We start from the raw sequence: 26,420 nt of genomic DNA, 5'->3' as shown, positions 1-26,420 counted from the left end.
ATTGGTTCACTTATCGCTGCCATTTATTAAGAGTATTTTGCAAAGAACATTTGTGTACAGAAACAAAGAACTGCGGATGCAGGTTAATACACAAAAGGACACAGTGCTGGAGTAACTCAGCAGGACAGGCAGCACCTCTGGAGAACATGGATGGGTAACTTTTCGAGTTAAGACCTTTCTTTAGACTGTCCTTTCAGCATTTGTATACAGTTTGTCCAGTTTGTTGCAAGTACTCCAGGTCCGAGAAGCATACTGGAGGCATGAATTATTGTTGCTAGTAGAGCATGAGGTTTGGCTCTTGGGGTCTTGATCTTTAAACTAAATTCAATATTAACAAATCGGAAATTGCATTAGTAATATGGGTAAATGGGACTAGCTTAGATAAGGCATCTTGGTGGGCATAGCGTATTTTGGCTACAAGGCCTGTTCCTGTGCTGTATCATTATATGACCATATACCAATGTACAAGGAAGTATACAGGGCAGTGTAGTGAATGCACTGTGGACAACACAGTGGCAAAGTTGGTAGAACTGCTGTCTCTCGGCAACAGAAACCTGGGTTTGATCCTGATCTCGGGTGCTGTCTGTGTGAAGTTTGCACGTTCGCCCTGTGACTGTGTTGGATTCCTCCGAGTGCTCCACTTACCTTGCATGTCCAAAAGATATGCAGGTTTGCAGGTTAATTGGCTTCTGTAAAATTGCCCCGAGTGTTTAGGAAATCGATGAGACAGTGGGATAATATAGAACTAATGTGAATGGGTGATCAGTGGTTGACATGGGTCATGTTTTCTGTTTCTGTGCTATATTTCTAAACTACTCAACAATATTCCCCAAAATTCCAATATACCTTCACTGAACAATAGAAAGAGGTTAGGACAAATTATAATTTAACAATTAACATTTTCAGAAAATTTAATATATTAAAATATATAATAATACTAGACTAAGTGGGACCCGTTGGGTCCCAGCATTACACGGGAGGGCTGGTCTCCGATGCAATATTCTACCTCTCCACCAATTCCAATATTGCTCGCCAGTGGGGGGGGGGCTGTCTGTTGAGCTAGTATGGGTGTTGTGGGCCGAAGGTACTGGTTTCCAGTGGGCTAGTATAGACACTGTGGGCCGAATGGATTCTTGGGCTGGCATCCAACTGTTGCAACGATTTTAAAAGCCAAGCCAAGGCAAACTATTGGGCTGCAGCCACCTGACAACCAAAATTCATTTTGTGAACACAAACTTTTTAAAAAGGCGAGGCAAACAATTGGGCTGCAGCCACCCGACAACCAAAATTCATTTTGTGAACACAAACTTTTTAAAAAGGCGAGGCAAACAATTGGGCTACAGCCACCTGCAAAATTCATTTTGTGAACACAATTAAAAAAGGCGAGGCAAACAATTCGGCTGCAGCCACTTTAGAGCCGCATCGAGGGGACTCACCGTGGAGTAGACATGCGTTCAGTGTTATTCGCAGCTCAGAGATCCGTGACCCTCTCGCTTCCTGGGTCTGGCAGAGACTGAGTGAGGCACTACACTTCCGGGTTTTATAGTCCCTCCCCCTGCCGCCAGCGAGGGTAGCAGAGAGAATGGGGAATTTTTTTTAAACAGTAATATCTCTCTGATTTTTCATTGATGGGAAAAATCCTCTGGTCCCGGAAGGCGGAGGGGGGCTCTGAACGAGGTGGCCGAAAATGACGGCCGTTGGTGGCGGCGTTCTCTCAGAAATCGTAGCACAGTGGGCCAAAAGCGGTCAAGATCAGACTTTTAGTAATAATATAGATATTAAATTAATTTTTGAAAATTAAGTTATTTGTAAGTTTTTTTTAATAGGGTGATCGTGAAACTTTTGAAAACTATTACAGAAGACAGCGAAGGAAGCAAGCAGGACTGGTATTACAGCCACAGTCAAATATGGTAATGTTCAGAACAATGGTTAATTAGTTGCACATTCTTTTGTGTTTGATATGGTTAAGACTATTTGCTAAAATATCTGTTCTGTTCTCCTATTTGTACTAGAATGAAACTGTTGAAGGCTACAGAAAGTATTTTAACCAGATTGTTGGGTAAGCCCTTCTGTCCTATTAAGGCTTTATTTATACACTTTCCTCATAGGGCAAGTGACTTCTAAAAAAAAGTAATGCCTTGCGATGTTAAAACAGTCGCAGCTTCTGTATGTAGTCTTGCTATGAAGATAGTTGACACTGTCAAAAATCTTGATATAGCAAGTCACTTTTACAGTACCCATTTTTATAAATGTATATAAAATGTATAAAAATAAGTTTATTCATGTCTAATGTTCTTCAGTAATATTTGTATTACTTTTTGTCCTCTGATTTTAGATTTTTTGTGGTGGAAGATCACATTTTACATGCAACACAAGGGTTGGTGACCAGAGCATTTACTGATGAACTCTGGAACATGGCACTTTCAAAAATAATTGCTGTTTTAAGAACCCATTCAGTAAGTTATTTGCAACGTTTATCGGCACTTTTAATTGATAAAAGTGTATTAATAACCAGGGTCTCGGAAGAAGGGTCATGCAAATTGAGACGCTGTTTGGAATCTCCTGCTCCAAATTCAAAGTCAAGTTGCTTTAGTTTGGACTTAATCGCATCAGTAATTTACATCACTGCATGTATCATTGTTTCTGCAATCATAATTTGGAGATTTAAAATCTTATTGCCATACATAACTTACTTACATACTTACTGCCTATTATGCCTCCTTCCATATGGGGCAGCAACAAAGGTCCTCCACTCCTGTCTGTTCTGGGCTAGCTTCTGGACACTACCCCAGGTCAGGTCCTTTCCTAACATCTGTTGATAGCCCTGGAAGTCCATCACGCCCAGTAGTGTTGATTCCTTCAGTTGCTGTTTCCGTAACATATTTGTTTTATGAGACAGGGTTGTTAGCCCTGTGCTCAAGCTCCAACCTGGAGGACCAGTGGATCGCTCTTCGTCTCGCCTCCACATTATTGGTAATCAATTCAAACAAGATCTTTCAGCATCCCTGAAAGGTTAAACGCATTATTGTGTTTGCCAGCCACATGACGTGTACTACCTTGCACTGAACGCTATTCCCTTATCATGTGTGTGTACACTGAAAATGGCTGAATTGTAATCATGTTTTGTCTTTTTGCTGACTGGTTAGCAGGCAGCAAAAGTTTTTCACTGTACCTTGGTACACGTGACAATACACGAAACTAAAGTATATTTATTCACTGTGTATACCAGCACCTATTTGTCTACAAAAAGGCACTGGTGGGGACATTATGCAGTCATAGTTAATAAAATGCCATATAGTCAATAAAATGCATTGCAAAATATCTGTTGGTCAACATGAAATCACCAAATGAACAGGTTTCTTTATTTTTAAGAAAGAACTGCAGATGCTAGAAAAATTGAAGGTAGACAAAAATGCTGGAGGAACTCAGCGGGTAAGGCAGCATCTATGGAGAGAAGGAATAGGCGACGTTTCAAATAGGCGACTGAAGAAGGGTCTCGACCCGAAACGTCGCCTATTCCTTCTCTCCATAGATGCTGCCTCACCCACTGAGTTCCTTCAGCATTTTTGTCTACCTTGGGTTCTTTATTTAATCTGTCAATTGCAATAAAATATTAGAATCAGATCATTTAACTCACTTGGTTTTGCTACTTAAATTAACATCAACTTCATAATTACAAATTGAGCTATTAATTCTTGAATGAAAATAATTAAGTCATTTGTGCTTGAGCCATGACACGGAATATTGCCAAGAGGCAGGTGAAAAGACTTAGCCAGCTATGTGTATTCAGTGGCTTGAACAAGAGACACAAAATCTAATATCAGATGAAATCTTCACAAACCTGTTGGAACTCAGGAGGTTGCCTCTTTGATTACTGTAATTGACTGCAACTGTAGGAGGGCGATGTGTCCACTATTTGTAGTACCCATGTTCATTGACAAGTATGTGTCAAATAAATGAATGATTATGCCTCCTGTCTTTGACTTTTTTTGTAATTAAAAGTTACTTGTATTTGGGAGAGGGCCTGCCATGCTTTTGTTTATCTCAGCAGAATTGGGATTTAAGTCACAGCTGGGGGCTATTTGCATAATCTTTTAGTGATTTACAATTGACTGGCTTCCAAACATGCTTTTAGTTTGGGAGTTTAGAATATGCAGAGTTAATCTGCTGTTATTGTTACAATCTGTCCTCATTAGTCCTAACTGACCTCTTCATTAGCTCAGATTGAATAGTTCATTAATGAAAGCACGACCAGGAAAGGTTCCTAATTATCATTCTAAACACTCAGTTTCCAAAATACACCCCAACAGCGAAACCAGCAGTGTTCACTTTTTGCAGCACTTTAAGATCTTTTCTTTAGAGACATTATGTAGTCCATAAAAAGCACAAAGTAAAAGACAGATATCTATTGAGGTCAAAATGGTATTTTTAAGTTAAATTAAATGTTTTTTTTTCCTATTTAATATGTCAATTACAATAAAATATTACATCGAATTGGATCATTCATCTTGTCTTGTTTTTGCTATTTCCCATTCTCAAATTAATGCTAACTACAAACTGAGTGATTAATTGTAGAATTAAAATTAATCAAATGAAAATATACCAAATGTTGAAAATATTGAAATTGAATCAAAAAATGCTGGAACGCTCATGAGACAGTTCCAAGAGAGAGCGAAACACACTGGTTGATGCTTTTGTGTAAAATGCCCTTGAAATAAGTGGATTATTCTATAAATATAAAACATATTTTTGGAATAAGTGGATTATTCTATAAATATAAAAAATATTTGAATCGTGAAATGATAATACAATCTGGGGTAACCCACCTTTTCCCCCATTTATTATTGTTAATTTTGAAGTAATCTTGTTCAATTTTACTTTTGTTAAAGTATCATTGTGGTTAGTTATTTTTTATTTTCTGTTATGTTAGAAATAATTAATTATTATGATTTTTATACATATGTATTAAATATTTTAAATAAACTGATGTATGATGTGAAGAAAAATTCCATTTAGAAATGTATTGCTGATAAAAACATAACAGCTGCTATAAATGATATGCACATTTATGTATTTATATTCTCGAGTTAAAATGCACATCTATGCAGATGGCTAATTATAACTATCTTTAACATTGTCGTCCTAGTCCTATTGCACTGATCCTGACCTTGTTTTGGAGTTGAAAAACGTAATTGTCGTTTATGCTGACACTTTACAAGTAGGTATTAGTTTGTTAAGATTAACTTCACCTTCTGTCCTAAATTGTATTAAATTCGTTATCTCTGGACATCACGGTGGCATAACGGTAGAGCTACTGCCTTACAGCACCAGGGACCCGGGTTCTATCCTGACTACGGATGCTGTCTGTACAAAGTTTGTACGTTCTTCCCGTGACCTGCGTGGGTTTTCTGAGATCATCAGTTTCATCCCACACTCCAAAGACGTACAGATTTTAGGTTGATTGGCTTGGTATAAATGTAAAAAAATGTCCCTAATGTGTGTAAGGATGGCATTAGTGTGCGGGGATCGCTGGTCGGCGTGAACTCAGCAGACCAATGGGCCTGTTTCCGTGCTATATCTCTAAAAATAAAAAATAAAACTAAATTAGACAATGAATCTCAATGTATAATGAGAAAACCTTGTGGATTCCAAAAGGATGAAAACAAAAAGTAAATGAGTGTTTCCATGCTAGAACATTCTATATTGGAGTTGTAATAATTGAGAATTACCAGGAATAGAGTCATTATTATTGCAATTTGTCAGCAGAATAATAGTTGACGTGTACATGGTAGAATATCGATAAGGAATACAGGAAAGAAGAGACAAGAAAGTGGTGATGGATGTTGCAACAGGCGAGGGAGCAAATGTTGATACAGGTTAAAGGTGCTAATATTCAAGTTGCATTTTATGCTGCTTAACAGTAGGGCAGACAATTTGAGAGCATCAGAAATGGCAAATAGCATTCAAGTCTGGGGGTAAATCATATGTTGTATATAAAATAAGTTTCTTAATTTAATTTAGTTTTAGATACAGCGCGGAAACAGGCCCTTCGACACACCAAATCCGCCCTGACCCCGCACACTAACACAATCCTACACAGACTGGGGACAATTTACAAATTTACCTAGCCAATTAGCCTACAAACCTATGCATCTTTGGAGTGTGGGAGGAAACCCACGCAGGTCACGGGCACAACTCCATACACACAGCACCCGTAGTCAGGATTGAATCCAAGTCTCTGGCGCTGTAGAGCAGCAACTCTACCACAGCACCACCCATGCCACCGCTGGTGAGGTTTTACAACTGTATTGGTAAAGATATTGGAATCATTTACTTTTTATAGGTTTTTGTACTTTATAATCTTGTGTATACAATTGAGCCAAAATCTCATGCTTACATTAAAACATAACGCTTAACTTTGCTACTTGATACAAAATATCCTATGCTAACTTAAACTGATCAAAGCAAAAATTCACATGGAACTTAAAATACCGGAATGCAAGTACCATCTGTTCTGGCTGTATTGAATATAGAATGTATAGACCCAGTTTCGCAGATAGATAAAAAGAGTAAATTAACTATGAAATATGGTGCTGAATCATGGCTATAATGACTGATTGATTTCTGAATACATTTCTGGAATTACTTTCACCATATAGTTATACATAGGAAGGTGAACAACTATTTTAAAACCCTGGCTTGGGGATCTTACAAACTATTTTTGAGTCATTCATGACTAGAAAGACACGGATTCCAGAAATCTTTCCCAATCGATCTTGCAAAAATACATCCTCATTTTTTCCTGTTAACAATTGCATCCATCTTACTGATATTCTTTTTAGCAAAATGTATCTCTTCGCCCTTTTCAAAGCTAAATGTCATTTATGGTGTCGCAACATATCCAGCAGCGTATTCTCTCATGGCCTAGTGCTGTCCTCTGTAGGGTTGGCAATGATTTTGTGTTTACTGCAAATGTTGTTGGTTCTTGAACATTCAACCCCAAGTTGTTAATTTATATCATGTAAAGAAGTGGTCCAGCTCTGATGTCTTGGCAGCACAGCTGTCTAACTTGTTAGATGACCATTCAGTATGACTATATTTTCTGTCACTAAGTTGATTTCTTATTGTGCTACTACCTTTGGCTTCAGACTTTCTGACTAACCTATTATATGCCACACTTTTATTTGGAAGTCTGTATAGACCATGTCAATAATTATTCATAAGCATGGCTGGACCAAAGCTTGTTTTGTGAACTAGACATAAATGTTATGCCTGTCTTAATTTGTTTGCCATGAGATTGTATTATCCCATTCTTTCAATTCCCTTGGATAAAATGACCTTTCCTTTAATAGAATTCCCTGACAGCCCAAATCTGTCCTCTCATCTTTCAAATGTTTCCAGAGTATGGTTTACCTAAACACAATTGAAAGATTTGTACTCTTGAGAAATGAAGCCAAACTCTTGCCACAGTTTAGCAATGTTCACAAAGTAGAGTTGTATCTTCAAATGCGTTCTCATGATATTTAACCAATTCACGTGAACAAGGGTTTTTGCTACTTTTTGTATGGGTATTCCATTTAATGCAGTTTGCTCCCAATATTGTTGACGTAGCCTCTTTATTCCTGTTCTCACCAGGATTCAGAGGTAGCATAAAAACCAATGAACCTGACGTGACTTCAGCTGTAAACCTATACATAGGGGGAAAAAAAAAAATTTTTTGCAATACAATTTAAATTCCTAAAATTTTGTGAATTTTCTCATGTTTCACTACAACAAAATGAATTTTTTGTTGTTTATTTTTATTAATTTTTATTGTTGCTTCTCAGATAATATTCATGTTCTTGATTTTTTTTTTAGGGTTATGGATTTTCTGTGAGCAGACTTTTTGATCTATTACTTGAAATTCGGGATCAATATAATGAAACTTTATTAAAGAAATGGGCAGTGGTGTTTAGGTTGGTGTTATTTTATGTTAAAAAAATTGTGATCACACGGATGTAAATGGATGTGTTACCATTATTACAAATCCTCAAACTTGAAGGAATAACTGTTTACTTACTATCCCCACAAGATAGAGTTCGAGGCTCTAGTGAATTGCTCAGCTCCTGACACCACAAAGCCTTTCTTCTGTCTGTTAGGCATGATAGGTGCAATGGAATACTCTCCACTTGCTTGAATGAGTGCAGCTCAAAAAACACTCAATGCTCAATAATCAAAGCACCCAACCCGAATACTGCCACATTTACTTGCATCACCTGTACTATACCTGCAAATTACAGGTTATGGAGGCAGTACGCCTGCAAAATGCATTGGAACATGCTCGTAAATCCATGGCTGCCATGTAGCGGAGAAGTTGAAAGAGTATGAGGACACTACCACCTGTAATGCTCTTGCTGAACCTAGGAACTTCATTAAAGACTGCAATAGTTATGTAAGGTGGCTCCTCATCACCTTGTTTAAATCAATTGGGATGGGATCATAATGCTTGTCAGTGAGCCACACGTTCTGTAGATTGATGCTGATATACTTTCTGTAGATTGATGCTGATACAGGAGTTAAAAAAATGGCATCCATTATTTAATCTCCCTTCCCAAATTAAATTGTTACTTTTGATTTTTATAGAAAAACATTGAATTATTCCATTAATCAAATTATGAATGCTGTCAAATTATTCTGTACAGTTTATTCGATCTGAGTGTGATGCTGCTTCACTGGAGTTGTTATCATCTTTTCAACAGAGCAATTTTTGAATCTGACAACTACAGTCCAATTCCTGCAGCAAATGAAGAGGAATACAGAATGATAATTAGTCGATTTCCATTTCATGACACAGAGCTTGAAAAGGTCTGTAACTTTGTTATAATCTTAAAGAGTATCTTATTGATGACAGTGGTTTTATTACGATTTGCTTATTCTGCAAATTTTGCTTTGTGGTATTGTTAACTTTTCATTAAAGTTAAATATTAAATTAAATTAAAGATTCATTAAAGATCACCAGGTGAGATCTTGCACAATTCCAGAAGGAAAATCTGTGATTTTTTGCAATATTGCAACACTTGCATTTAACACTTCTTAGAATGCAATTTACTTTGTTTAACATATCTAACAATGTAATGTGCTGGGTGCCGAATATTTGTGAAATATTTTGAACTGCATTTAATTTAAAGGAATAACTTTATGAAGTAAATTATAATATATTTTCAGGTATCTGCATTCTCCAGTGAGGGTCAGAGTTCCAAATCAATTGTTTTCTGTTTCCTTGCATTCCCATTTTTTTAATTGCTAAATGCATCAGGTTGATTTGGCGATGGGATTTTCCTGTCACTTTTAACTCCTCTGTAAGTTTAATAGTATCCTTCTGAGAAGTTGTGCCTCATTTTACTACAGATACAAATGTAAAATTACGCATCTTTAACTGAAGGAAATATTAAGTTTTTAGGTTGGGTTAATTATATCAAAATTACATCAGACATTTTGTTTGCATTTTGTTCCAACGTTCATGTTCAAGGAATCACTCAATATAAAAGTACTTGCTTTTAATGTTTATAATACCATATGAATCTAAAACATGTGCATTGAATTGTTACAACCATTTTCTCTCTTTTCATAGCAACCTTTTCCAAAGAGGTTTCCAGTATCTATGTCAGTTCCTGAGATCTACAAAGAGTTCAAGGAATTCATTTATGCAAGCCTTAAATTTTCTGAGTCTCTTCATCGCAGGTGATCATAAGATAGCTCAAATGCAAAAGTCATATCTCATAGAAAGTTGAAACAGCTCTTGCAGTTTTAGGTTTGTTATAAATATAAATCACATTCGAATAGGAAATAATTATAATACATGAATTTTTAATGCAAAATACTTCTCTTTCATATGTTTTGTCAATTGCAATTTCAAAGTAGTTACCTCGGCGTTTTTATCACAATACCTATATTTGATATGTTCCGCACAAACCTCCTGCCTCTGGTTGAGAAAGCCGAAAGAGACTTTGACTGCTGGTCAGTTTTACCGTTATCCCTCGCGGCCCGGATAAATCTGGTCGAGATGGTCATCCTACCCAAATTCCTGTACCTTTTCCAGCATGTTCCTATATTTATCAATAAATCTTTTTTTGATAAATTAGAAAGGAGAATATCTAAATTTTTATGGGGTAGCAAACCGGCCAGAATTCGAAAGACGGTACTACAGTCTCCTAAGAGTGACGGCGGTTTGGCACTTCCTGACTTTAGGCGATACTACTGGGCTGCTAACTTGCAAAAAATCCTGTACTGGATGAATGATGATTGCGACCACCTACCGACCTGGGTACACATGGAAAAGGCGAGTTCACATCTCCCGTTGCGGTCTGTCCTATGCTCTCAACTCCCCCTTTCTATAACATCTGCGGGTGCAGGCCCAATTGCGTCCCTCTCGCTCAAGATATGGAGTCAACTTAGGAAAAACTTTGGTTTACAAGGCCCTTCCATCTTGACCCCACTGCTTAAAAATCACATCTTTAAACCTTCAAGTACAGACCACGCATTCAAAACCTGGCATAGCAACGGTACCAGTAGTATCAAAAACCTATACAAGGATGGCATTTTTTCGTCTTTTGCGGAGCTTTCGTCCAACTATAGCCTCCCAAACTCCCACCTTTTTAGTTTTTTCCAGATTAGGGATTTTGTGAAGAAGATATTCCCCCATTTCCCAAATCGTCCCCCTGAAACCCTGACCGATTCCATCCTAGCTCTAGATCCCAACCGGAAGAAATGCATCTCTTTTTTGTACAACTTGTTAGGGTCGGTTATATTGAAACCTCATACCTCATTAAAAGCTGTATGGGAGGGCGAGCTGAATATGAAACTAACAGACCAGCAATGGGACTCTGCCTTGGATTTGATCCATTCTTCCTCCATATGTGCCCGTCATGGCCTAATCCAATGCAAAGTCCTTCACAAAGTCCACTACACAAACGCAAGATTATCTAGAATATACCCCGCTGTTAAAGACACCTGCAACAGATGCAATCAATCCCCTGCCAACCAATTGTCATATGTTTTGGTCTTGCCCTAAGCTAGCAACCTTTTGGAGGAGTGCTTTCGACGTGCTAAGCAGAGCCTATGGCCAGACTATTCCTCCAAACCCACTGTCAGCTATTTTTGGTATTCCTCCCAACACCAACCTCTCTGTTGCGTTGAAGCGGGTCCTGGCTTTTACAACCTTGTTAGCCCGGAGACTGATCTTGCTTAACTGGAGGCTTACCTGTCCCCCGACACACGCCCGCTGGATCAAGGAGGTGCTCTACAACTTAAAGCTTGAAAAACTTTGGTTCTCTCTCAAAGGCTCTACCAAGACATTCCTAGATACATTGAACCCTTTCCTGGAACTTGTTAACTCTCTTAACTTGTTTCTGGACTCGGAAGAGGACTGAGTGCCCTCTATCACTGCTCTGTCTTATTGCAGCTGCTATCCCCTCAACCCCTCCCCCTCCCCCCCCCCACTTTTTTTTTTTTTTTTTTTTTTTTCTTATCGTATTTGTGTGGATGTGTACGTATGTGAGTGTTGTTTGTGCCCGGGTGGCGAGGATGGGTAAGGGCAAGGGTAAGGGTTTTGAGGGTCGTTTACATACTGTTGTACAATTATGTCCTGACTATCACTGTCTGTTATCATTGTATGTATGCAAATTGCTGTTAAATTCAAAATTCAAATAAAAAGATTTAAATTAAAGTAGAATCTTTACATTTTTAAATGTATTCTGAGTACTTATTTAGATTTTTTCCCCCTCGCCCCTCCCCCTCAGTCTGAAGAAGAGAACATGGATGGGCCCACTGTTGCCCATCCAAGTTCTCCAGAGATGCTGCCTGGCCTGCTAAGTTACTCTAGCACTTTTTCTTTGCAAACCTGCACCTGCAGTTCCTTGTGTCTAACTATACAAAATTGTTTACAACACTGCCAACTGTTTATTTTCCTGTATTATATGCACTCATTTACATGAAGGCAGTTGAATGAATCACTTCATTGTTGTACAGAGCAATATGACACAATCTCTACATTGAATCAGTAGAGATGATTATAAATCAAGTGCTCTTTGGATCCCAAACACACTGTTAAGGCACAATATGTCAATGTTTTATCATGAAATTTCTAATGTAACAAATTATTATGAAATCCCTTTCACTTGGCATTTTTTACTGATTATATCTTGCATATATTTTTATTTTGATTCTCAGTTCAACAGAAATAGATGATATGCTCAGAAAATCTACCAATTTACTACTGACTCGAACTTTGAGTGGATGTTTGCAAAACCTGATCAAGAAACAGCACATAGGTTTGACTGAGGTATGTATTTGGCACCTAGAACAACTAGTGTTTGAAAGTGATTCATGTAAAATGGTGTATGCGGACCATGGACATTAAATGAGTGAGGTGAAATAGCATTCACTGGGGTACAGTATAAGTAATAACTGTGCACGTTTAACTCTTACTGGAGCACCTATCCACTTGAAAAATAAACAATGGAACCATAATTAGACACAAAGCTGGAGTAAGTCAGCAGTACAGGCAGCAACTTTGGAGAGGAATGGGTGACATTTCGGGTCGAGACACTTCTTCAAACTGGTTAGGGATAGGGGAAACGAGATGTAGATGGTGTTGTGGAGAGATAAAGAACAATGAATGAAAGATACGCAAAAAAGTAACGATGATAAAGGAAACAGGCCATTGTTAACTGTAGGGTGAAAATGAGAAGCTGGTGTGACTCGGGTGGGGGATGGATAGAGAGAGGGAACTATAATTGGCAGCAGTATTCAGTAAATGACCAAAGAATTAATTCACTACTTCTTAATTTCTAATGACTTCATTCTTAAATGATATGAAGGATCCTTAAAACCCAGCCTACCTCTGCAAATCCTTGGTCTAAACTGGTATCACAAACCAATAACAGGAAGAAATATTAAATTCAGTCAAACACTTGTACAATCCACACTTAAGCCCAGTGGTTGCAAATTTGAGTCTTAATAATTACAATTACTCAAGTCGCATGGAGCTACTAATTCTGTAATTAGCCGGTCCCTGCACTGGTTATCAATTGTACCTTGACATAACATCTTTTCATGGACCAACTGTTTTTGACTGTGCATCTTTGACAATTAAATTCTTAGCAAAGATTTTTTTTTAAATTGCTATTATGTAAAGAGTACTAAATTAACAAAAAACTATTTGTTGAAAATAAGTTTCACCAGCTCTTGTATTCAGTGTTTTGGTGGGGCTGGGTGAGGGGATTTTTAATGTGCAAAAACAATCTAGTGACAGATGGAATATTAAGATGTTTTTTCTTCCATGTCATAGAAAGCCAATTGGGTCTATGCCAACTTTTAGCACAACCTCTCCAATGCTGTTCCCCCAATTATTTCCTGATAAGCTGCCCTCTGTCACATGTGCATCACTCTTCCCTTCCTCCTTGCACTTCAGTTCTCCTGCCACTTACCAGCAATTTACAGTAGCCAATTTCTCGACCAACTGGCACGTCTTTGCAAGAACGGAACTCACTATCAAAACATGGAGGGGACGGGGGACACAATTTTTTGACATGCGCACACTCACACACGCACGCGCGAGGCTTCGGAGGCTCAATCCAGCGCTAAATGCAGCTCAACTGCCTGTCTCACCGGGTTAACCAACAGCCCTGTCTGGACTGACGGGATACCAGCGCTGCTTTTCCACGCTGGCCATATTTCCCGCAAGCCCAGGCAGGTTAACCTGGCGGGGATGTCGCCCATCTCTCAAAACATGGGGGGGGGGGGGGATTATCCCCTATGGCCCCCCCGGGTTTTCCGCCCCTGCGTCTTTGGAATGTGGGAGGAAACTGTAGCACTGCGGGGAAGCTCATGAAGTTATGGGGAGCAAATGTAAGCTCCACACAGCACCTGGGGGCAGGATTGAACCAGGATCCCCAGAGCTCCGAGACAGTTCCTCTAACCTGTCTGCCCCCAAATGTAATTTGTTCTGCAATATCTTAATATCAAATCCTGCATAAGCTCGTAAAACACTAATTTTTGAATGGGTAAAAACCTTGCTTCCACAGTATTCAGAATTAGAGGTTAACAAAAAAAATATGTACTCCAGTTTGAAAATGCTTCGGTGGATCTTTTAATATCAATAAGAGAAAATAACATTATTTCTGCTGTGCACTTCCCCCAGGTCTCATGCATGCCAGATATTGGAGAACCATTCCAAATATTGTTGTGAGACAAATTTGCATTTCCCTGATCAACAGCAATGTTGCCCTCAAAGTACTTTCGGAATGTTACTCATGAGAAGTTAGGAATGAAGTTAGCTTATTTAGCTATGATAGCACTTGCCACTCCAACCTCTTTCTAATCACTTTTAGCATCTCTTATTATCATTCACCTCTGACCACTGGCTGCCATCTCAAGTGATCTTGGATATTGTTGACAAGTAATCTTGGACACACATATTTTTTTTAAATTCATCCTGATAACTTTCTAATGCTCAAAGGATGCAGTTATTAATCTATCTCATGCAAGTAATTGTAGTTCTGTATCAGATACAGCTAGAGTGGAGAAAGCATTGTCTAAGCTCTGCTCTTTTGTGCCAATATTAATTACATCCCGTCCCTTTCACTGCCCTGCCCATGCACCCACACCCTTTTCTGGATTTATTTCCCCTCATACCTTGGAGTGAGGGGAAATAATCTTTTCCATAAAATGTTCTTCCCACTCTCAATCTTACACTCAACCAGCTGACTATCCAACTGCTCTTACTAGCCCCCCCCAATAAAAAACTACCTATTACAAGACCCTTATCTATTCTCCTTTTCCTTCCATAGCTTTTAAATGTAGCATCGCCTTATTGTGCTTTAGTCTTTACAATTTCAAGCTTGAACAAGGACACAGCATTTGATTAAACCAAATCTGTTACAGTTAGCATTATCAGTGACTCTAATCATGGTATCCTATCCCACTTGACACCCTTAACCTATCCGCAGTCTTCACATTCTTGGCATATGCCGCTCCATTGTCCAGCAGAATGAAATTCCAGTCGATTTCCAGCCAGTTCTGGAAAATCTGCCAACAAATCATGAGCCCTGCCTATTGCTAATCTATATGCAGCTCCCTTAAGGGCCTGTCCCACCAGCATGCGACTGCATGCGGTGAGCGCAACCTAACGTGGTCGCTTGAGCCGTACTGCCTCGCGGGGCCGGTCCCACTTCGATCGCCGGAGCCGTATGGAGTTGTGCGGGGCTGGTCCCGACATCGCGCGGGGCTCCGAAAAACTGACACTGTCCAAAAATCCCGCGCGGCAACTGCCTGTTGGCCCGCAGCCGCATTGAGGCCGTACGCAGCGTCTCGAAGCCGTACGCAGCGTCTTGACGGTGTATGCCTTGTGCGAAGTGTTGCGCGATGACGTCGCCGCCCGGCGTGCCGTTGTGTGATGACGTAACCACCCGACGCCGTGCAACGTCCAAATTCAGTCGGCACGCCTCCGGCCCAGCTGATTGGTGAGTATGATGTTGGGACCAGCCCCGCACAACTCCAGACGGCTCCGCGGTTGGAAGTGGGACCGGCCCCGCGAGGCCGTATGCCTCAAGCCACCACGTTTGGTCGCGCTCGTTGCATGCAGTCACATGCTGGTGGGACAGGCCCTTAAGTGCCATCATCTGGGTGCAGGATGTTTGTGATGTTGAGCTCCACCTCACCTTTCACTACTTTCCTGTTTAAGAAGGAACTGCAGATGCTGGAAAATCGAAGGTAGACAAAAATGCTGTTCCAGCGAGCGCATTACAGGTAGTGGTGTCCTCATACTATTCCAACTTCTCCGCTACATGGATTTAAGAGCATGCTGTAAATGCAGCTTCAGCAATTAGTTCCAATGCATTTTGCAGGTGTACTGCCTCCGCAACCTGTACTTTGCCTCACCCGCTGCGTTTCTCCAGCATTTTTGACGACCTTTCTGTTGTTGACCTGCATCTGATAATCCTGTCTCAGATGCGTCTTTATTTTTTCATGTTAATCATTGGGAAGGGTGATGTCAGTTAATTTACTCAATGCACCATTGGCAACTACGCATTTGCTCCAAGCACCAGAATTTCCTCTCTGGTCTGCCCATGCATTCACTTACATCATCTTTCAAATCTGAACAAAGGCCCTAAATAAAGACCAGTTAGAGTCATAGAGTTGTACAACACGGAAACAGACCCTTCAACCTTACTCATCCACGTCACCCAAGATGCCTCATCTGAACTTGTCCCATTTGCCCAGGTTTGCCTATATTCCTGCAAAACCTTTCCTATTCATGTACCTGTCCGAGTGTCTTTTAAATGGTATTATAATACCTACCTCAACTACCTCCTCTGGTAGCTCGTTCCATATACCCACCCTCTGTGGAAAAAGTTGCTGCTCAGGTTTCTAGTAACTCTTTTTCCTCGCAACTTAAACCTATGTTGTTCTTTATTCCCCTACTCTGGGTTAAAGTCTCTGCATTTATCCTATCTATTCTCATTTTTTATACACCTCTATAAGATTGCCCATTAGCCTCCAGGGCTTTATGGACTCAAGGCCTAGGCTGCCCAAACTCTCCCTGGAGCTCAAGCCCTCGAATCCTGGCAACATCCTCATAAATCTTATCTGCACTTTTCCCAGCATGATGGCATCTTTCTTATAGCAGGGTGACCAAAACTGAACATAATACTCCAAATACAGCCACAATATTGTGGTACAATTTGTATTTAAATGTGTATACAATTATCATTTAACAGCAAAACATATGGCAGTTCAGATCCCATCTTCACCATCCATCAAGTACAAGAGAGAATCTTTGAACAGCTATTGTAAATCTATACAAGGAATAACTGAGCCATAAAAATAGGGAAGTTACAATTATTTTCTTGCATTTTAATATCTGGGTCTCTCCAAAATTGCAGTGATTTTTTTTTAAAGTCTATACATTGTGTTTGCTAAGCAGTTAAATAATTGTTGTACATGGGTCTAGTGTGCTGCAATCTAGTAAATGTCTAATAAATAACCCTTGTTATTTGAAATAATAATAATAGTTTGCAAGGCACTTTTATAGAAGTTGCCCAGAATGAAATGCACCAATTTAGGGTAGTGCCAGGAAATGTTAACTACCAAAAGGTGTAAGCAAAGTTTCACTGGAAATATTTTTTGCATGTTGTAGCTTGTACAAATCATCATAAATACAACACATCTGGAGCAGGCCTGTAAATACCTTGAAGACTTTATAACAAATATAACCAATGTTTCCCCTGAAACTGTGCATACCACGCGACTTTATGGCCTATCCACATTCAAGGTATGTGCAGTATGGATGTGTTAAGCAATCCGTATTCAGAAATTGACCCTGTAATTACCGTAGTCATGTATGCAACAGTTATTTTAGTAGCTTCAATAGTTTTGTCTGTGCCTATGCAGTGTAGGATCATTAAAGGAGCTTGATCGGTCTGAACATTCTCTGGCTATATGAAACCTGGTGGAAAAAATATTGATAAATTTGAAAAATCTATTAGGTCATAAACCATTTCATAAACCTTTACGATATTTGATCATTCTATGTCACAGAATTGTAAATAGTTCATATACTATGTTTAAAGATTCAAGATTCAATTTAATTGTCATTTGGACCCCTTGAGGTCCAAATGAAATGCCGTTTCTTATTAGCTTATTTTCTAATTGTAATAGAATCATAAGTATGCTTTGATCCCAAAGATGCATGTATGTGGTAATTAAATTACTTAGGGCTAAATCGTGAGCAGAAAAATTAACTTATTCTTTTCATAGATGCTGTCAGTGTTCAGAATTTCCTGTTTTTATTTCAGATTTACAGCATCTGCAGCTTTTTTTGATTATCATAAAATAGTTTATGTTGTGTTTTGTCTGCGTGTATATTGGAGAAATTTGTATAAAAATAGTTAAAGTTTAGAACATTTTAAATATTTGGATTGAGTAAGCCTTGCGACGGGTAACAAGAAAGTATCAGTTAATTCAAATGATTGTTTAATGCAGGATGCTAGACATGCAGCAGAAGGAGAAATCTATACAAAACTCAACCATAAAATTGACGAATTCATACAACTAGCTGATTATGAATGGACTATGACAGAACCCAATGGTCGAGCCAGTGGTTATTTAATGGATCTTATCAATTTTCTCCGAAGCACTTTTCAAGTTTTTACACATTTGCCTGTGAGTATCAAGTATGTATGGAAATACTAACATGTGTGCATGTTTTTATTGTTTTAAAGTATTTTTTAGGTCCTTAAACTGGCAACATTTCCCTCTATTATTCATGTCTATAGTTTTTAAGACCTTTTGTAGATACTTTTTCATTTCAATGCAATTTTCTTTCCAAGTGGCTTCCTTGTGGGCCTCGATGCACAAGCTGAGAAGCAAACATGCTTCATAACTCCAATTAGTTCTGCAGGTGGCGCTAATCCAGTTTAAAACAAACAAAAAAGATTTTAACAATAGGTCTCAATAAATTGCTCTGGCTTTGACAATCAAACAAAATAACCCTCAAAATAAGAATTCCCTTCTCTTCACAGTGCAGCAGAATTGATGGAATTCAAATGTTGAATTTTGCTATCTAATTTACGGCATAATTCTCTCATAACTAAGTATGATTGGAATATGATTAGTGCACAATTATGACCATTCTTGAAGTGGATTGATGTGGACATTCTATGCTTTTGTAATGTGAAGATGTCCATCCAGCAGCTGATCTTAATAGTAATGGTATGATTTTGCTTTACAAATTAATTTAACTATTATTGGTGTTCACACTTCTCTCTGCGCATGTTTACATTTGATTTTTTTTGTTTTGATTTCCTTGCTGGGTTCCTTCTCAGAATAACGTCAGTCACCACGCAGCAATGTCGGTGAGTAGCTGAAGAAAGCATGCACGTCTGAAGGCTATGAACTGACTAGGATTGTTGCTCAAGTCCAGTAGCCTTCATATCAATTTAATCAGCAACTAAACTTGTCCTTTCCCCAGTAATGGCTGTGCATATTCTGTTTAGAACAAATCAACGGGATTAAAATAGGCAGGAACTGATTAACAGTAACATTCTGTGATAGAATAGTCTTTAATATGCATCACTGACTACTTCAATAGTCATTAGTAGTTTATAACAGAATTAACCCCGCAAAAGATTCTATAATCATTTCATATATTTTTCCGCTTAATGTATCTCAGCAGTGGTTGCCTGCAAAAATTCAGGCAAATTTGAAAATATAATTGCAGTGGAGCCTTTTATTGCTTGGTGATCTCTGTGTAACATCTTCGTTATCATATTTTCATAACACTTGGGAGGTCATTTGGTCCATCAAGTTTATGCTAGCTGTCGGAGCACTCATCAATCCTAATCCAGCACATCTCCCTGCAATTTATTCTGTTTCATGGGCCCCTCAACTCTTGATTCTCCTGCTACAGACCTAGCCCAAGAACAACTTGCAGTAGCTAAAAGACAATGTACATTTATGATGCGACATATCAAGGAGGTGCAATTTTTCGCATTTGTATGTCAATAGAATACCAATGACATTGCATTTATTTTCATTTGAAACATTTATCTTACAAATATGACTGTTCTAATACAGACAAAAAGGCCAGGAATTTGTTGGACTTTACTGCTTTAATATGGAGCTACTGATACTACCCATGTACATGTGTGCGTGTTATGTGAGGCCCATTTAAATGCAAATGCCCCAAGCTTACTGGTCAAGCTCTGCCGGCAATCTCATTGATTCGAACAGCGAAGCAGGAGGTCCTTGCATTTTTGCAGTATGTTCTGGGAATTTACCTTGGTAGACCTATGAATCTAGACATTTGAATCTAGACATTTGAATGAGTTTGTGTAAATACATGGAAGAAAAGTGAGAATTATTATTTAAGTCTTTAAATATTTTATTTGTTGCTGAATATAGAGATCATCTGAAAGGTGGGGTGGGGGGGGGGGGGGGGGGGGGTGAAAGAACTTGACCGCTTTGACACACTGCAAAGATTATAGCAGTTCTTAGACATATGTTAGGCATATCTTAGACAAATGACAAATAAATTGAATTGAATTGAATTGAATATGTTGGTATTTTCTAGACTAGTTTTGTGGATGGAGCTTGTTCTGCTTGTGCCTGCCTGTTTGAGGCCCATTTTGCATTCAAAGCCATGGCACTCTGCTTCCGTTTGGGAAGCAAGATCAGCCCTATGGATCCAAACTTGGCAAGTTTGGCCCTAGTGAAAATGTGGCAATTGTGGATAGCAAGCCTTACCTAACAAAATCAGGGGTGTAATGATATCATCACTTTGTACTGGTGTGATTGAGCAACATATGGTCATCATTCAACACTCCTGTGTTTTAAGATATTAATAAATTCTATTAACTTGGTTGTTGATTTTTATCAATTATTGGTCTGTATATTCTCAGTATTCACAATGTACAGGTTAATAGAAAAATGTTTTTTACAAGTAACAATTTCATTATATTCGAAGAACGTGATGAAGTGGATAGTTCTGTAAATTTATTCCATCTTTTGAAAGAAATTATGTTGTCTTGTAGGTTGTAGATCAGGGGGGGGGGGGGGGGGGGGGGGGGGGGGGGGGGGGGGGTCCTGATCGAAATTTAGAAACTTATGAGAGGCATGGATAGAGTAGGCCTTTTTTCCCAGGCTGAAAATGTCAAATAAAGGAAGGCATAGCTATAAGGATACAAGGGAAAAGTTTAACGGAGATGTTTTGTTTTTACACAGAATAGTGGATCCCTGGAATGTGGTGGTTAATAGGGATGTTTAAGAGATGAATGGAGGGATATGGAACTCGTGTGGATACAATGCATTAGTTTAAGTTGGATCCTGTTCGGCTGAGGGACCTATTCCTGCACTGTACTGTTTGATTTATTCCCATCGGAATTCTGAATAAAAAGTAAATACTTGTATTCAAGATGCACCTCTTTTTCAATGCTTCCCTGAATCTTTTCCAAACTTCACGGCCCTTCAATGTTTTGGACCTAATGATCGAATGAGAATACCTTCGATCAAAGTCAATTGAAGATTTTGTGCCTTCCATGCTTTATGCTCATCCCATGTTTGGTTGTTATGCTTCTGTTTGCTTCATTTTTCTCCTGTTCTCCCCACTTTCCCCCATTTTGCAAACTGTTTTATTTGGCTATATTATTATAAAAAAATATTATTTGACTGCTGCGTGCGACATGACTAAAATGCCTTTTCACATAATAATGAAATTTGGAGAACTTGCACAAAATGTAAAACATCAGTTTAGAGCAAATATCTGTGATGAAGAATAAATTGAAAAAATGTGCTGGTCTTGGAATCAATTATCAGTAGAACTGTGGGAGGAGGACAACAGTGCTTTCGTGAATTAGAAGAGGGGGATTGCGTTCCATGAATCAGAAGAGGGGAAATTGATGTTGGAGGCTGGTCAAATTGAGAACATCTGTTGTATAGATTTTCAGCCAGAATTACACCCTTGTACCACAATGTCTTCAATGCCTACGCCAGTTCTGAATCCAAACAACCATTGTGCATCCCATGCAGCTTAATCTTGTGGCTCAGCCTACCATGAGGAACATTATGGAATGCTTTACAAAAATCCATGTGCACACCATCCACTGCTTTCCACTCATTGATCAACTTCTGAACATTAAAAAAAACAAGTTCGTAAAACACAAATTTTTGACTATTTATGCCCTCTTCACAGAAGGGTCTTTGATGGCTTCAGTTTTTCTTATTCCCAATTTGAGAATATAACGTAATCTTGAAAACTATTTATCTGAAACATTCAAGTGAGGTGAAATGTATTTTGATCATGGCTAGGTCAATTGAAAATACAAACTTATTTTTTGGTTATGGTGTAACTATTTAAAGCATTTTAAGATAATCTTGTAGGCAACATTATTAAATGCAAATCTTTGAAAGTTAACTGACTTGATGAGAAATGGTTGTGAATTATGCTGTCATTCATTCATGGTGAATCCTGTCCAGCAGATACCTTTTTGTACAAGAAACATGGTTTTTCCATTAGAAAAGCAGCAACTGCCATTTAGTTAATATGGAGACACCCTAAAGTTATTGCTTGATATTGAGTATATGAGTAAGTTGGCAGGGAAAAAGATTTCATTTTGTAATTTTTTTTTCTCTAAGAGCATTACTAGTTCCACTACAAAAGATGCAACAAAGATAGATAAATGAAGCAAAGCTAACGCAACTGATAGGAATGGATCTGCATAGCAATGTCTATTGTGTTATTTGAATTCTTGTAGTAAAATAAGATTTGAAGTAATATGTTGCTTGATGGTCTACTTTAGCAAATTAGACAACCAAGTATGCAGTAACATGAGAGAATTCAGAAATCGTTCGTTAGACACAACGGGACAGACAGGCAGCATCTCTGGAGAGAAGGAATGGGTGACGTTTCGTGTCGAGACTCTTCTTCAGATTGAGAGTCGGGGGAGAGGGAAATTGGAGGTACAAAGAGAATGTACGGTATAAAAACGACAGGTCAAGGCAGACGATGGTCAAGGAAATGTAGAATGGTTCATTGTTGGCTGAGGGCAACGTGACAACGAGGTATACAAACATTAAAATTAATAACGTGGACAGTGAAGCTAGTGAAAGAACTAGGGTGGGGGAGGGATGGAGAGAGGTAGGTAATTATCAAAGCAAGGTTACTTGAAGTTAAATAAATCAAAATTCATACTGCTGGTTTGTGAGCTGTCCATGCGAAATATGAGGTGCTGTTCCTCCAATTTGCGTTTGGCTTCTCTCTGACAGTGGAGGAGGCCCAGGATAGAAAGGTCTGTATGGGAAGGGGAGTTAAAGTCTATCTTCGGTGTAAACCAGCAATTGCAGTTCCTTCCTACACAAGAAATCTTTGTTTTCACAAATCTTAGCATACCAATAATTCAGCCTTGTTAATAGACTGACGCGAGGGAGGGGTAAGGTTTACATTGTAACCCTAACTTGTATATAAAGCGATGTTTGATCAGATTTCATTTGCCAATTTGTATGACTGGGATGGTGTGTAAACACATTGTCAGAAATCTCTTGAAATTCAGGTCAAGTGTGAATTGTGCATAAATTGTTTCCCCACCCCTAAACTCCCACCACCATTTCTCATACAAACTAGTGAAAAGTAAACAGTGCGTGCCGATTGAAATTAACTTCTTTAATGTTTTAGGACGAGAGTTGCCTTTCATAGTCTGTTGTCAGTTATAACAATCCTAATGCGCAGTTCACGTTGGTAAATATCATAAAAATGAGTAACATTGTAAATTTTAATTCAGGTAGCTAATTATAAAAACTTTTTGTTGGTAGCTAATCCAGGATACCTTAAAGTACCTGCAACAGAATGTACTGGAAGCTGGTTTTGCAGACTTTTTAGTTTAAAAATAAAAAGCCTGATTACATATTAAATTGAAACTAGTAGACTATTTAAAGAAAAACTTGTGACACCTGTAATGCTATTAACAGATACTTTTTATAGTTATAAGTGCAATACATAAGTTGTATTAATTCCACCTGACTGATGCATAAAATAAAATAAATAGCTGCCATTTATATTCAGCAGTACTAGAACCGAAATGCAGTAGAAATAGTGAATAGGAACATGTTAATCTGATCAATTACAGATTAATGAAATTAAAGATTGTGGTTGTGCTTGCGCTGGTGCTCTTTTTAAGGGATGAGAATCACTACAGTTTCTTTGTTCGTTTCTTCTGAATGCACAGTTGATAGGAAGACATGAAGCAACACTTACCATTTTGCCTCCAAAGACTGTCACTCAATGGCCCACATGGGTTGGCAGGAGAATGGGCTTTGTTACTAATTGTACCAAATGTCATGTCATGCAGTTTTTGAGTGGCACTTCATGGCAGGGAGGATAGATGCATTTGTCTTTGGCTAGTTAATTGTATCCCTTGTCTTATCCTGACACTGGGCCTTTGACTCGTAAGTGGTTCGATGCAAAGCAAATTAGTAGATTATAGTCATATTTCCAATTTGGTAAGCACCAACTTTGGGGATGGAAGCTCATAAATCATAATGCCTAACACTAAATGGAACGATGAAAGCTGTTTTTCAGATGGCTAATGCAGATGAGGTATTCAAAGCTGGTGATCTGCTGTGCAAAGATGTGTACACCAAACCCAAAGGGAATCTTAAAGCAATTTTGTAGCAACTATTCTTAAGAAATCTGTACATGTAAGCATCTGTGTCTACTAAAAGATACTGAGTTAATTACTTTTATTCTAACAGTTTTGCAATTCAGTTGTGATTCAGCAGTACATTTTCATTGAATGCAGAAAATTGTCCTGTCATTCAATTTGCCTTTGACCTGGTCATTTGATTAGTTGATGAATTGAGAAACTATGATGAGATTATTTTTTAACAATTTCTCAATTACCAACCTAATTTCTTGGCAAATGGATACTTTGATGTGGTGAATTGTTGTTGTAGTAACCAGTCATTATTCTAAGTTAAAATTCCTAATTTTTTTGTTACCAAGTTGTTATTGATGGCTTCTCTTTGAATCATTCTGTCATGGTTGGAACATTCTTTTGTGAGTAAGGAAGCACTATGAATTTAGCCGTAAAATGATATTCAAGGTAAACCTAAATATTTGTTTTGTTCCTCATGTGTTAATTGCTAATGATTTAGGTTGAGCATTTAGTTTAAATCATTTGACTACCCACCACTTCAGGAAAGCTATTTTCCTGGATCAACCAGTTTTATTTTGGTAAAAACTTTTTGTTGGTAGCTAATCCAGGATACCTTAAGTACCTGCAACAGAATGTACTGGAACCTGGTTTTGCAGACTTTTTAGTTTAAAAATAAAAAGCCTGATTACATATTAAATTGAAACTAGTAGACTATTTAAAGAAAAACTTGTGACATCTGTAATGCTATTAACAGATACTTTTTACAGTTATAAGTGCAATACATAAGTTGTATTAATTCCACCTGACTGATGCATAAAATAAAATAAATAGCTGCCATTTATATTCAGCAGTACTAGAACCGAAATGCAGTAGAAATAGTGAATAGGAACATGTTAATCTGATCAATTACAGATTAATGAAATTAAAGATTGTGGTTGTGCTTGTGCTGGTGCTCTTTTTAAGGGATGAGAATCACTACAGTTTCTTTGTTCGTTTCTTCTGAATGCACAGTTGATAGGAAGACATGAAGCAACACTTACCATTTTGCCTCCAAAGACTGTCACTCAATAGCCCACATGGGTTGGCAGGAGAATGGGCTTTGTTACTAATTGTACCAAATGTCACGTCATGCAGTTTTTGAGTGGCACTTCATGGCAGGGAGGATAGATGCATTTGTCTTTGGCTAGTTAATTGTATCCCTTGTCTTATCCTGACACGGGCCTTTGACTCGTAAGTGGTTCGATGCAAAGCAAATTAGTAGATTATAGTCATATTTCCAATTTGGTAAGCACCAACTTTGGGGATGGAAGCTCATAAATCATAATGCCTAACACTAAATGGAACGATGAAAGCTGTTTTTCAGATGGCTAATGCAGATGAGGTATTCAAAGCTGGTGATCTGCTGTGCAAAGATGTGTACACCAAACCCAAAGGGAATCTTAAAGCAATTTTGTAGCAACTATTCTTAAGAAATCTGTACATGTAAGCATCTGTGTCTACTAAAAGATACTGAGTTAATTACTTTTATTCTAACAGTTTTGCAATTCAGTTGTGATTCAGCAGTACATTTTCATTGAATGCAGAAAATTGTCCTGTCATTCAATTTGCTTTTGACCTGGTCATTTGATTAGTTGATGAATTGAGAAACTATGATGAGATTATTTTTTAACAATTTCTCAATTACCAACCTAATTTCTTGGCAAATGGATACTTTGATGTGGTGAATTGTTGTTGTAGTAACCAGTCATTATTCTAAGTTAAAATTCCTAATTTTTTTGTTACCAAGTTGTTATTGATGGCTTCTCTTTGAATCATTCTGTCATGGTTGGAACATTCTTTTGTGAGTAAGGAAGCACTATGAATTTAGCCGTAAAATGATATTCAAGGTAAACCTAAATATTTGTTTTGTTCCTCATGTGTTAATTGCTAATGATTTAGGTTGAGCATTTAGTTTAAATCATTTGACTACCCACCACTTCAGGAAAGCTATTTTCCTGGATCAACCAGTTTTAATTTTGGCTTACAAATGATCTTCCAATTAATAAATTTAAATATTAATGCTACTTAAACAATGATAACAGCTTTGAAAATGGACAATGAACACAATGCTATTCTATATAAAACAGAATTATTTTATAATTCCTTGATTCCTTGTGCATTCTAATTTTGAGTTTTATTCGTTTTATTGGATATAGATGTCATGGGTTTATTGCTATTCCCTAATTGCCCTCAAGA

The 26,420-nt window shown here is 38.1% G+C and overlaps 1 protein-coding gene across 4 annotated transcripts in view; it reads left to right on the top strand.

The window, feature by feature from the left end:
* Nucleotides 1-26,420, top strand: part of LOC129703908 (exocyst complex component 6-like) — a 190,959-nt gene that overhangs the window by 75,260 nt on the left and 89,279 nt on the right. For 2 of the 4 annotated variants that reach the window (XM_055646612.1, XM_055646614.1), the window contains exons 9-19: nucleotides 1,827-1,910; nucleotides 2,013-2,059; nucleotides 2,336-2,456; nucleotides 5,147-5,218; nucleotides 7,858-7,955; nucleotides 8,739-8,844; nucleotides 9,611-9,720; nucleotides 12,208-12,319; nucleotides 17,177-17,311; nucleotides 18,022-18,201; nucleotides 18,864-18,893. In XM_055646612.1, coding sequence (XP_055502587.1) covers nucleotides 1,827-1,910; nucleotides 2,013-2,059; nucleotides 2,336-2,456; nucleotides 5,147-5,218; nucleotides 7,858-7,955; nucleotides 8,739-8,844; nucleotides 9,611-9,720; nucleotides 12,208-12,319; nucleotides 17,177-17,311; nucleotides 18,022-18,201; nucleotides 18,864-18,893 — 1,095 coding nt within the window. The remainder of the gene's footprint in view (nucleotides 1-1,826; nucleotides 1,911-2,012; nucleotides 2,060-2,335; nucleotides 2,457-5,146; nucleotides 5,219-7,857; nucleotides 7,956-8,738; nucleotides 8,845-9,610; nucleotides 9,721-12,207; nucleotides 12,320-17,176; nucleotides 17,312-18,021; nucleotides 18,202-18,863; nucleotides 18,894-26,420) is intronic. The other 2 variants (XM_055646613.1, XM_055646615.1) reach the window with 1 other exon arrangement.

This window comes from Leucoraja erinacea, chromosome 15 (assembly GCF_028641065.1).
Source record: "Leucoraja erinacea ecotype New England chromosome 15, Leri_hhj_1, whole genome shotgun sequence".
In the NCBI taxonomy this organism is placed as follows: Eukaryota; Metazoa; Chordata; class Chondrichthyes; order Rajiformes; family Rajidae; genus Leucoraja; species Leucoraja erinaceus.
This window is presented reverse-complemented; position numbering and strand designations above follow the sequence as displayed.